We start from the raw sequence: 13,584 nt of genomic DNA, 5'->3' as shown, positions 1-13,584 counted from the left end.
ATGTAAATCTTGGTGGGGCAAAAACAAAAAAATTAAACAGTGGGATGCATGCCATCAAAGCCACTACACAACAGAACACTAAACAATACATTAATTGCATTAACACAAACGGTGCCCACAAATGTTAAGGCTGTCCTAACATTTTACTACTGCTACACCTGGCTATCAGCAGAGCCTTTGCTGGCAGCGAATCAGTTAATTCAGCCTCATTTACTGCCTTTTAAAGAACATAACTGATATGGCGGACTTGCTAAAAACAAATGTGGTTCCTAATGACAATTGAGATGTACAAACTATGGAATAAGGTGTCGACAAGCAGATTAGAGGCAATCTGTAATTTCGATTAAGACATTAATGAGCGAGCTAGGACGGACGTAATCAATATAACTATTTGTTTAGCACTTTTGAAATGTACAGCGACAGAATTCAGAACATGGGCCGTTCTTACAGTGTTCTCCCTGTACACCAAGTCAGAACCGTAGGATAAATAAAGGGTGCATACAAGGAGACAATGAAAGCTCTTACACAATTCGATGATTACATTTCTCTAAAACAGGTTATGGATGACATGTGCACCACCAAGTCAGAACAGTAGGCAAAATGAAGAGGGGTAAATAGACCAAATTATTAGGCTGAGGCACATGGACTACTAACAGCTTACTACATACACTTAGTATTACTTTCTTAGCTACAGTAGATATACAGTTGAAGTCGGAAGTTTACATACACCTTAGCCAAATACATTTAAACTCAGTTTTTCACAATTCCTGACATTGAATCCTACTAACAATTCCCTGTCTTAGGTCAGTTAGGATCACCACTTTATTTTAAGAATGTGAAATGTCAGAATAATAGTAGAGAGAATTATTTATTTCAGCTTTTATTTCTTTCATCACATTCTCAGTGGGTCATAAGTTTACATACACTCAATTAGTATTTGGTAGCGTTGCCTTTAAATTGTTTAACTTGGGTCAAACGTTTCTGCTAGCCTTCCACAAGCTTCCCTCAATAAGTTGGGTGAATTTTGGCCCATTCCTCCAGACAGAGCTGGTGTAACTGAGTCAGGTTTGTAGGCCTCCTTGCTCGCACACTTTTTCAGTTCTGCCCCCAAATTTTCTATAGGATTGAGGTCAGGGCTTTGTGATGGCCACTCCAATACCTTGACTTTGTTGTCCTTAAGCCATTTTGCCACAACTTTGGAAGTATGCTTGGGGTCATTGTCCATTTGGAAGACCCATTTGCAACCAAGCTTTAACTTCCTGACTGATGTCTTGAGATGTTGCTTCCATATATCCACATAATTTTCCTCCCTCATGATGCCATCTATTTTGTTAAGAGCACCAGTCCCTCCTGCAGCAAAGCACTCCCACAACATGATGCTGCCACCCCGTGCTTCACGTTTGGGATGATGTTCTTCGGCTTGCAAGCCTCCCCCTTTTTCCACCAAACATAATGATGGTCATTATGGCCAAACAGTTCTATTTTTGTTTCATCAGACCAAAGGACATTTCTCAAAAAAGTACGATCTTTGTCCCCATGTGCAGTTGCAAACTGTAGTCTGGCTTTTTTATGGCGTTTTTTTTTTTGGAGCAGTGGCTTCTTCCTTGCTGAGCGGCCTTTCAGATTATGTCGTTATAGGACTCGTTTTACTGTGGATATAGATACTTTTGTACCTGTTTCCTCCAGCATCTCCACAAGGCTTTGCTGTTGTTCTGGGATTAATTTGCACTTCTCGCACCAAAGTACGTTCATCTCTAGAAGACAGAACGTGTCTCCTTCCTGAGCGGTATGACGGCTGCGTGGTCCCATGGTGTTTATACTTGCGTACTATTGTTTGTACAGATGAACGTGGTACCTTCAGGTGTATGGGAATTGCTCCCAAGGATGAACCAGACTCGTGGAGGTCTACAATTTATTTGAGGTCTTGGCTGATTTATTTTGATTTTCCCATGATGTCAAGCAAAGAGGCACTGAGTTTGAAGGTAGGCCTTGAAATACATCCACAGGTACACCTCCAATTGACTCAAATGATGTCAGTTAGCCTATCAGAAGCTTCTAAAGCCATGACATAATTTTCTGGAATTTTCCAAGCTGTTTAAAGGCACAGTCAATTTAGTGTATGTAAACTTCTGACCCACTGGAATTGTGATACAGTGAATTATAAGTGAAATAATCTGTCTGTAAACAATTGTTGGAAAAATTACTTGTGTCATGCACAAAGTAGATGTCCTAGCTGACTTGCCAAAACTATAGTTTGTCAACAAGAAATTTGTGGAGTGGTTGAAAAACGAGTTTTAATGACTCCAACCTAAGTGTATGTAAACTTCCGACTTCAACTGTATCTCCCTGGCATATTACATAATTTATGCAACAGCATACAAGACATTTTTGGACTCTGTGCTCACTTGAACAGGAAGGTGGTACGGCGGTCCTTCGTAGGAAACTTTTGTCATCAAAGTCTGGCATTCTTTGGATTTATGGTGCTTTCAAAACAACTGGGAACTTGGAAAAAAAACAAGGTTGAATCATGATGACATCATTGATCTTCAGGTCATTGCTCTAGAAAAAGGCCAGAGTTCCCGTCTTACATTTCCGATTTGGATGACCGTTCAAAACATATTTCTCATTCGTTTTTTCCGGAATTCCCAGTTGTCTTGAACTCACTGAAGTCAAGTTTTCGCAGTTCCGAGTTAACAGTTGTTTTGAGCGCGGCACCAATCATGCTCCATTGACAGCATGGCCAATGTTGAATGTTTACCATTTTAAACTTGGAAAAGAGACACTTAATCCCAGATTTGGGACCACACAGCCACTTCGCTGAATAGCAAGCTAGTGATTGTTTTGCAATGCTTGCAGTTAGCCACTGTCACTGATTCTTCCAAACCACTCATTGTTGAATTTGCGATTTCCAACTTGTTGTGTAATGTTTATGTCTAATGGCCGATGACCTTGAGCCTTCTTGGATCGGCACTTCTAATGTAACTCTATGGCAGCACCCAAGGGTCTTGAATTTTAGAGGTCTACCCTTAGACTTGGCGGTGACGTACTGTCCCCACGAGTGACAGAATACTGAGCTAATCATGGTGCAACTAGAAAACATTACCAACACCTACGTTCTGTATTTTCCACTGGCTTCCCCACCACCACAGAAAGCATTTAGCTAGGCTGAAACACCTGTATTTTGGAGCTGCCTTACTCAAGAAAGCAAAAAAGAGACCATGTTTATATGTGACTTTATTAACTCTATAATTATTATTTTTACTTCTTACATTGTCTGCAAACTGATATGTGACACATATTAATGCCAAAATAACATGCAAAAAAGGTAAGCCCCACCTGCCCTGAGTGACGGGACACCACTGCTAACAATATAGAAGATACAAATGGACCAGCCTTGGCTTTTCTCAAAACCCTTTTTGTCAGTGATGCAGAATGAATGCAGCTAAATATCATGCTTGGGTGACATAATAAATATTTTTTTGCATTTTTATCATATGGAATTTGAAGCTAAGGATAATAGCTCTTTGCAAGCAATGGAATATGAAAATGTATGGTCAGAATGAATTAGCAAGATGCATTCTTCTGCCATAAGCAGCAGCAGCTCAACCTTGGATCATTGCACCAATGGACAAGACCTGTCATCATGTAACTGCAGCAGAATAGTTCAATTAGTGCAGTTTATATGGGTTATGTATAAATTATAAATTGGTAATGAATTCTTGCAATGTCCTCCTTATTGTATGTTCATGTTCATCACTGATTCCTTCATAGTTCACTATATTGAACCCGTGGATTCAGAATATTTTATTCCAAATCAGTAATTGGTAAATTATGAATTTGATAGTCTCAAATTCAGTATTATAATGCAAAATCATCACAAATGTGTATTCATTATGTAGCAATTATTTTAGTAATAGATTGATTGAAAAATGTTAGCAATTAAATTAGATGATTCAATTTAGAGTAGGCTAGCCTTGGGGTGTAATGGAAACATGATGCCCTTAACAGAGGAGAAAGGAATAGTTCTGGAAAATTCGACTGAAATCTGTGTGAACCCCATATCATTTATTTATTTCATTTTGAGGACTGTTTCTGCTAGCTAGCTAACTAAACCTGATTCTAGCCACACACACACTGGTGGGGGACAAAGGATTTTGGGGTGAGTTTGCTGGCCATTACTTTCACTTGCTTGCTATGTGAACTAACCAAAATATGAAAAGCAATAATATTCATTAATTGATTTATGTTGAATAGTCTTTCAATTGTATGTCAAGAATTTATGTAAAATGCCACTTTTGTTTGAATAACAGATTTACGGATACATGCAAGGTGATGATGTGACTATATTGTGACAGCTCTAGCTAGAAAATAGCGCTTATTCATATATACGGTATGAGGTAGTGGCTATCAAGCTAGCATGGTGCTTGCTATATTCTCTGATCCAAGGTTTTCCACTGCAAAATCCACATCCAAAACGGTTCGGGTATAGTCACTGTTAATCTGCTGTTTTAACGTCTCAAATAAAAATTGAAATGTTTCAGTGACAGCTAGATATCTAACGCTAGCTTGCTTAATTAAATCTGAACGCTTAGTAGCTAGCTAATGCTAGCTACCTGACAACGTATGCGGAGTATCAAATACAATATTCTGTATTTTAGCGTTTGTTAAATAATTTGAACTGCAGATTATTCGTTTTCTCCACAAGTTAGCAAGCTAACTGATTGTGTTATCTACGTTTGCATGCTTATCATCTGCTGATCAGATGGTCCAAGTTAGCCAGCTGGCTAGCTATAGCTAGTAGCTGCATACTACTAATGAAGTAGTTCGCTCAACGTTACTAGCCTCGCTAGCTAGCACAGCTGGGTGTCAGCCAACTACGCAAGATGACAGCGCTTTATTTGTCTACAAATGCATTTCCATTTATCTGATTTATTTGCGTATGTGCAATTATAAGCAAATGCCATTCCAAATAGTGCAAGCGATTTTTTTGGACGCGAACAGCTTGCTAGTCGTCACATCAAACCTCTGTCATGTTCATGCCTGTCCACTGACACTGTTGTGATGTTGCACATACGTCGCCTGACATCATTTTGGCACCAACATCTCTTTTGTTCTCCCTCTCAAGCTATTTACTTTCTTTCCTATTCAATTGTAAAAGTACTGTAATAACAAATGAAGTTAATGAAACACCTAAATGCTTTCCCCCATTATAATGTGTTTATTACAGACCCAATGACTGGAATAAACTGATAGAATTCTTCCTCTCTGCCAAGATGTCAAGTAAGAAATTGTTTGCAATTATACAAGTTTAGCCATCAGATAATGAAAATATGAGTACTTCTGTTAGGTCTCTGACAAAGCTGGGCAACTATGGCTACAAAAGTTATCACAATAAAATAAATGTAGTTTCTGCATGAAATATTAGTTTCTGGTAGGCTATATGATTTCCTTGTATTATAATTGATAGGTTAATAATTATCCGTCATGTATTTGCTGAGAGAGAAATAGAAAATCACAAAATTCAGATCTACCTTGATGGGATTGATTTAATCAACATTGAGAGATGTAAAAGGGGCCTTTTTGCCTCGATTTTAACATCTCACCTTTTCATTCATAACAGAAAGAGAAAGAGAAAGGCCATATGCCCCTCCCCCTCCCCCAGCCCCTACAACAGTAAGTATTTCTGATGGCACATGGGAAGCCATTTGGAAAGGGATGTCCAATAATAACATTCATGCCAGCTATTATCTTTCAATGTTAACTTGCTACTGTCCATTTTGAGAGGCACACATTTTTGGGGGCTAACTTGTTTTTAAAAGTGGAATCCATTTGGCCAATTAATACGGTATACCCTGCAGATAGTCCTGTTACCACAGTAGAATTGGTCAATGCAATAAGCTTTGCAGTCTCAGATAATAAGCTCCACTCCCTAAGACGTGAGGTACCATATACAACATACTGTAGACTATACATTATTTTCCTTACAAACAACACTAATGTATAGATAACATTGCTGTCTTGATTAGCCTTCTTGTTGGTTTAGCATGAGTGCAAGTCTTTTTCAGTTGATTTGTACAGCTTTTCAACATTCATGTTTTCACCAGTTTTTCATTGATTTTGTCATGCTTTACCCCATTATTTTATGTCATTTCTCATCTGTGTTTCTGTCTCATTTGTTTCCATCAGCAATTGCCCAACACCCCCGGGTTTGTGGGGTACAACCCCTACAGCCATCTGGCTTACAACAACTACAGGCTGGGAGGGACAACAAGCAACAACAGTCGGGCAACGGTAGGAATAATGACGTAGAGAAAACACCGGGATAACATGCGAGACACAGAAGGAAACTAACATCAATATTTAAAATAACTATCTAGTTTGATTGAAACAGCCTAATCTAGCTTGCTTAGTAAAACTCAGTAATAACGTATATGCAGATATGAGCTATAACAGCTCTTGACAACTTTGCTCTATGGCTTTGCTTAGAAATAATACTTTTTCCAGGGCTTATAAGAGCAGACATTCTTGAACAGACAGACAGTATGATTCGTCTAACCCATTCCATTACCAAGGCTTTCTGAGATGTATGCCATCCCAACGCTCCTCTGCTGCCTTCATCATACTAGTGCAGACTGGCCAAGTGTCCATCTGTGTGTATTCAAAAATCGCTCGATCCTGCCCTTTAAAGTCTGCATTGCTGACAGCCATGCTAAGTAACCCATGCCATCAGCATTGCCATGGCATTATAGACCCAATGCTTGGCATGGGTTTCGGGCTGCTACAGGAATAATACAGTCGCCGCTTGTAAGCTGTGGTTGGTACTCGGATTCTAATAATGGCATCATGTCACGCAGTGTGCAAATCTCAGCTTTAGGGAGATTTTGTATTTTCTTCAATCAGCGTTACTCAATCATGGTCTCTGTGTGACTTCTGTGCACCGGCTGGACTCAAACAGGCTTTAATTAAATGAAGGTGATTGAACTGAGGGTGTTGTAGTTTGATGCATCTTTGTTGGGATTTTTACATATACTTTGTTGAAGGTTGGATGATCAACTATGCGGATGCATATTGTCCTGCAGGGTGGTTCTCAGTCAAAACTTTGCATAGTGTAAAATTGTATGACTAGACATTTTTAGCACCTGTTGGTGTCCTAACTTTGACTTTGAATCTAATAAGTGCCTTTTTATTTCCCAGAATTCTTCAGGAATAAACATTCCAAAGCCACCCAAGCCACCAGACAAGCCGTTGATGCCATACATGCGATATAGTCGCAAGGTAAGTTGTCTATACGTAACATTACTTAAACCAAAACTGCTCCATCGTGCACACCATTGCAAGACATATTAAAATACTGTACTATACCCTTACAACACACCGCACTTTAGCCAGGGTTAGGGACGAGCACTTAAAGTACACTACACATCATCTGCCTGTCCATGGAGGTAGGTGTGAACTGTGAAACTAGACACACAGCAGCCTAGCCATTAAGAGCACTACAGACAGACTATGGGATATCTCCCTGGAGATGGAGTTTAAACACGGCCTCTATAGGTTTGTGACCTATCTGCTTAGAGATAATGAGCCCCTGTCTGGTTCTCATCACCAGGTTTGGGATCAAGTAAAAGCCTCCAATCCTGATCTGAAGCTATGGGAAATTGGGAAGATAATCGGTGGCATGTGGAGGGACCTCACTGATGAGGAGAAACAGGATTACTTGAATGATTACGAAGCAGAGAAGGTTGGTTTGTTTTACCGGGGTGTTTATTTACGGGGTTGTTATGGGTGACCAGTAACAAGTGTCTCCAGCAGTTGTCAGAAGGGTCCCTCCAGTCATCATTCCTTCCTTTGTAAAAATACTGAGTAACTTCTCTTCAATGTTGAATAGTTTGTTTTGCATTGAAGGGGCACGTGTCACATCTTTGTCTCTCCTCTACAGATTGAGTACAATGAGAGCATGAAGGCCTACCACAACTCTCCAGCCTACCTGGCTTATGTCAACGCTAAGAGCCGTGCCGAAGCCGCTCTGGAGGAGGAAAGCCGACAGCGCCAGTCTCGTCTCGACAAGGGCGAGCCGTACATGAGTATCCAGCCAGCAGATGACCCAGATGGTAAGACACTCTCAGCACTACTAGTATTACCATGTCAGTCACTCTGGTTCCCACACCATGTTTCAGCAACTGTGACATCACCTTGGTGTCAATTTCTATCCCTACACTACCTCTTCATGTTTGTCACACTTGCTATTTCACCTTATTGGCCACACTCCATTTCAGTTCTGTAGTATAAGTCAATTATTTGAGATCAATGGCTTCACTGAGTTCCAGTAAGAAAGAAGGAAACTCACATCACATAGAAACATACATCAAAACTGGCCTTCTGAATTACACCCTATAGGAAATGATGCTTGTCTCGTATCGAGCTGGATAATGGTCAACAGAAAATGCATTAAAAATCTTGTGGTAATTGGAAACACCCAAGATATAAAAATGTGATAGTTAGCTTTACATTGAGGACTTCAGAAAGATTTGCCACATCAGTTGCTTTATAGATGCAGAGAATGGGGAGAGTCTGAACAAATTGTTCCGTTGGTTTTGGAGAAAAAAAGCACCAAAAAAATCATAAGTGAAGAATAACCGATGGAACAGGGCGTTGGATGAAGCTGATGATCGTTTTCGAATGGCGTCTTTCTCCACCATAAAATGTACGATGTTAATATGAAGCCAAAATTGTATTTCTTGCTCCCAAATGCACAGACAATCAAATGCACCATCTTGCCCCCACTGCTATTTTCAAAGGGTAGCATTCGTCACAGACTTCAAATGAAATGGGTGTTTGACTACTACAATAAATCACTTTATTTATTTACTCACTGCAGTTTGGGATTTTTTTGTCAGTTGAATGACTTTTGGCCCAACGTGGAATGAATTCTCCATGTGTTCAATAAGAAGTTGAGCTTATTAAAAGAGACAATTTCTTCTCCTACATTTATGACTTACTTTGATGTTAAGTGTTATAGAGGACAGCTTCATTTGACTCTGCGTTTAAAAGAAAAGTGTAATGTACTTAGAGCTTGGATGTTCACTTAGTTTCGCAATATCCTCAAATGTGTCTGGGAAATAATAAGAGCACGAGTGCCAGTAAAAACCACTAAGACGTTTCTGGAGTAAATGAGTAAGGTTTTTCAGAGTTAGAGAGAAATATGTATCTTTAACTCTCTACCCACACATGAATATCAATACCACTCACCACAACAATGTTGAAACTTCCTTTGCAAATGTGTATATTCAAGTATATTCATACAACAAACATGCAAACAGCCAAATATGCAGACATTTCCTACTGCTATAAATGATTTAACCAAACGTAGGTATGTCAATGTTAAGCTATGTCCGATTAAGATATGCCAGATCAGATTTCTTTCCTGAGGCCGACCACATCTATACTTGTTGAGTGGCAACTCTCCGACCTTTACCCATTGACAGTTGTATTCATTGAGCTCTGATAGACACACAGCACCCGCCACATTGCTTTTCCATTCTCCTTCCCAGATTACGACGACGGATTCTCCATGAAGCACTCGGCTGCCGCCCGTTTCCAGCGCAACCACCGGCTGATCAGCGAGATCCTGAGCGAGAGCGTGGTCCCTGACGTGCGCTCCGTCGTCACTACCGCCCGCATGCAGGTCTTAAAACGGCAGGTCCAGTCTCTTATGGTGCACCAGGTACGCTACACTGGGTCTGTCAGTCTTCAGTCAGTCGTCTATCAGTCTTCCTACATAAATACAGATATTACTCTACTTAGCACGATTAAAGTTGGATGTTCCCAGTCATGGTGTTAATGTCATGGTAACCTGGCTATCAGATTCTTTCTTCTTATTTGATAATTGAGTAATCATTAAAAACAGGTCATCAGTCAGGTAAATTGGCAGGTCTCTCTCTGTGTGTCTGGTCCACAGAGGAAGCTGGAGGCGGAGCTACTTCAGATTGAAGACCGCCACCAGGACAAGAAAAGGAAATTCATCGATGCCACAGAGTCTTTCACCAGCGAGCTGAAAAGGGTATGGGATTATCATCCAGGAACTTGTATGCAATCCATTGTGTTGCACATAGTAAATATTACAGTGTTGACCTCAGACCACTTCTGCATTGTAGAGATCCGCAGCTGCTAACTTTATCCATGTGTCCTGGCTAACATGCGGCGTCATCACTTAGAATTTGTGGACTGACTCGTTGCAGTTCTGAATCCAGATACTGCACTGTATAGTGAATGCACTGTGTAGTCCATACCCCAGGTGGCGCCATTTACTTAGAGTCAATTTACTTCCTCTATGTTTCACAATGGGCAATTCAATGAAATAAAATGATTGAAAGGGGAATATCTAGTAAGTTGTACAACTGAATGCGTTCAACTGAAATGTGTCTTCCGCATTTAACCCAACCTCTCTGAATTAGAGAGGTGCGGAGGGCTGCCTTAATTGACATCCATGGCGCCCAGGGAACAGTGGGTTAACTGCCTTGCAATGTAGTATCATTGTAGAGGAAACAGGAACTGTGCCCAATCTGATCAAGGTGTCAACATTAATCACGGTGTACTCGCTAATCACAGTCCATGTTACTAATCACAGTTGCACAGGTGTGAGATTGACTGTGAGATTAAGAGCATTAATCCCCAGAATGAATCCCCCGGTGGGGAGACTCAACATGTTGCCACTCTGTGCCCAGCTGTGTTGTATGAAAGTTGAGGTGGACATGGAGAAGATATCTGCAGAGGTCGCCGTGGCAGAGGATGCATCCCGCAGGCGTATGTCGGAGCGGGAGAAGGAGGCGTCCACGTCCTCTTGCCTGGAGGAGGAGGAGAAACCAGTTGGCCCGTCAAATGGCAGCAAGAGCCAGCAGGAGTCTTTCAGTGACAGCAGCAACAAGGAGAGAGAGGAGACGGAACCCGGCCCCATGGATACTGGTGGTGAGGCCCAACAGTATTAATCACTAAACCGTATGGTCTTTTAATGTATGGTTCTGGTCAGGTCCCCTGAGTTAGGTATTCTTTCTTGGGTAGATGCTTCTTTGGGAGATTGTCTGCTGAGCGCATTTTACAATGTTATTTTCACGTTTGAAACTACATTGGTACAAATGTCTTTGCTGTCTCCTAATATTTCCTGCTTTCTTGGTTACAGAGAAGTCAAAGGCCTCGGAGGAGTCGATGGCTCGTCCTGCCAGTGAGGTTGAGGAGGGGGCGCCGTCGGAGGACAAGGAGGGTGTTCCGGAAGGGGTGATGGAGGAGGGCACCAGTGACAGTAACACGGGGTCGGAGACCACCTCTGCCATGACGGAGGACGCCCCGCCCAGCGAGCCAGCAGCCTCAGAGGGGCCGAGCAGGGCACGCCCTACCGCCCACTGAGGTTTCGATCTATGACCTTTGGGCCGAGAAATGTCCATGATGCATCACTCCATCTCTACAGTCACACTCTGATGATAACACATTGTACATTAGTATCTATGTGAACAAAAGCTGTGTTTAGATGGGTTTTATTTCTGCTAGGAAGTTTTATGCAATTGGTTGAATCTTCAGAGCTCTGTTGGCAGGGTCAAAATAGACCTGCTGTCAATTTGCAAAGCGCTTCAAGTCCACAAAGCAAAGTAATTATCCCAACTAAAGTGAATGACATCTAAACTGAGTCACAATAAGCCCACGTGAATTCACCGTAATTCCATCACAGACCACAGTGCCAGTCGAAAGCAACCATCCATCACCTGTCAATATATCAAAACATATCTCCTGTCTTATTCTATGGTACTATATCTGGCAGACACCAGATCTTACCAATTGAGGCTGGTTGTAAAAACTGTCGCAAAAAATAAGTTGTTCAATGTTTAATTACTTGTTCTTTGGAGTGTAATGTTATTGTTGCTTTCAATGTTATTTTTGCATGGTGTCGCAACTCCTCAAATGGAAGAGTTTGCTTAGTAGTGGAAGGGGTGGGGCGACTCTCCTCTGCCCAATATTCTTTAATGTTTACTCTAAGTATCAGTATTAAGTGACAGTATTGTCTCAGGAGTTAATAGAAATAAGTAGTTGTTTTCATTATTTAATATTAATTATTGTGTATTGTGAGTCCTGGGCCCAGTCCATCCGTCCACCAACCTGTTGTATGCTACGAGTTCATCCATGCTGTACAGTTCTACCAGTCAGTGTTCCAAAGTCTGCTAGCTGTCAATCAAATCAAAAGCTGTATGCTTAGAACAACCTTTCAGTGTTATGTTATTATGACCAGTAGTACAATGTTCAACCCAGAACAAACTCTTAAATGTTAATATGCAATGTAATAAGCAGTGTTGCGAGGTTTGCGTGAACGTGAGTGGTTTTCCATCTCATCCTAAAGCAACTTGAAGAGCAGAGTGAGTCATCAGCATACTGTCTTAAAATCGATTTTGTTTGACATATTTATACCAATAAACTTTTCTACCCTGACATGTAGTTGTTGATGATAGGTTTGTTTTCAATGTCTCACGCATTGTGTATAGAAAGGTAATCATTTAAGGTGGTGTGTTTGTTCATATTAACGGTTATTCCCACACTCAGGCGGACGTGACAGAGGATAATTCTATTTTGGGATTAAAATCAAATCAAATGTATTTGTCACATACACGTGTTTAGCAGATGTTATTGCGGGTGTAGCGAAATGCTTGTGTTTATTGCGCTAACAGTAACATCTAGCCATATCACAACAATACAAAAATCTAAAGTAAAGGAATGGAATTATACGTAATTATTTTGCGCAGCAATGTCAGAGCGGCATAAACTACGATACAGTAGAATACAATAGAGTACAGTATATACAGTTGAAGTCGGAAGTTTACATACACCTTAGCCAAATACATTTAAATCAGTTTTTCACAATTCTTGACATTTAATCCTTCTAAAAATTCCCTGTCTTAGGTCAGTAAGGATCACCACTTTATTTTAAGAATGTGAAATGTCAGAATAATAGTAGAGAGAATTATTTATTTCAGCCTTTATTTCTTTCATCACATTCCCAGTGGGTCAGAAGTTTACATACACTCACTTAGTATTTGGTAGCATTGCCTTCAAATTGTTTAACTTGGGTCAAATGTTTCTGCTAGCCTTCCACAAGCTTCCCACAATAAGTTGGGTGAATTTTGGGCCATTCCCCCTGACAGAGCTGGTGTAACTGAGTCAGGTTTGTTGGCCTCCTTGCTCACACACGCTTTTTCAGTTCTGCCCACAAATTTTAGATGGGATTGAGGTCAGGTCGTTGTGATGGCCACTCCAATGCCTTTACTTTGTTGTCCTCAAGTCATTTTGCCACAACTTTGGAAGTATGCTTGGGGTCATTGTCCATTTGGAAGACTCATTTGCGACCAAGCTTTAACTTCCTGACTGATGTCTTGAGATGTTGCTTCAATATATCCTCATAATTTTCCTCTCTCATGATGCCATATATTTTGTTAAGTGCACCAGTCCCTCCTGCAGCAAAGCACCCCACAACATGATGCTGCCACCCCCATGCTTCACGGTTGGGATGGTGTTCTTCGGCTTGCAAGCGTCCCCCTTTTTCCTCCAAAC

At 40.9% G+C, this 13,584-nt stretch overlaps 1 protein-coding gene across 4 annotated transcripts; it reads left to right on the top strand.

The window, feature by feature from the left end:
- The first annotated feature begins 3,930 nt into the window (after positions 1–3,930).
- Positions 3,931–12,468, top strand: LOC106564954 (SWI/SNF-related matrix-associated actin-dependent regulator of chromatin subfamily E member 1). 4 transcript variants are annotated; one of them, XM_014131504.2, is made up of 11 exons: positions 3,937–4,159; positions 5,228–5,280; positions 5,621–5,673; positions 6,187–6,291; positions 7,195–7,275; positions 7,607–7,738; positions 7,937–8,108; positions 9,549–9,721; positions 9,956–10,057; positions 10,722–10,962; positions 11,174–12,468. In XM_014131504.2, the coding sequence occupies exons 2-11, from the start codon at positions 5,274–5,276 to the stop codon at positions 11,395–11,397; spliced, it is 1,290 nt and encodes a 429-aa protein (XP_013986979.2). In that variant the 5' UTR covers positions 3,937–4,159; positions 5,228–5,273; the 3' UTR covers positions 11,398–12,468. The 4 variants fall into 4 exon arrangements, with proteins under 4 accessions (XP_013986982.2, XP_013986979.2, XP_013986980.2 ...); XM_014131505.2 differs by lacking the exon at positions 3,937–4,159 and adding an exon at positions 4,202–4,477; XM_014131506.2 differs by lacking the exon at positions 3,937–4,159 and adding an exon at positions 4,202–4,483.
- The last annotated feature ends 1,116 nt before the right edge of the window (positions 12,469–13,584 follow it).

The sequence above is a fragment of the Salmo salar genome, chromosome ssa12 (genome assembly GCF_905237065.1).
Source record: "Salmo salar chromosome ssa12, Ssal_v3.1, whole genome shotgun sequence".
NCBI classification, from domain to species: Eukaryota; Metazoa; Chordata; class Actinopteri; order Salmoniformes; family Salmonidae; genus Salmo; species Salmo salar.
The sequence above is the reverse complement of the archived record's forward strand: the minus strand, read 5'-3'. Positions and strand labels throughout refer to the sequence as shown.

Bases quoted from the DNA above. Each gene is read 5' to 3' on its own strand.
- LOC106564954 (XM_014131504.2), top strand. The intron at 7,276-7,606 runs GTAAGTTGTCTA...TCTCATCACCAG, and splicing joins ACATGCGATATAGTCGCAAG to GTTTGGGATCAAGTAAAAGC. The intron at 8,109-9,548 runs GTAAGACACTCT...TCTCCTTCCCAG, and splicing joins GCCAGCAGATGACCCAGATG to ATTACGACGACGGATTCTCC.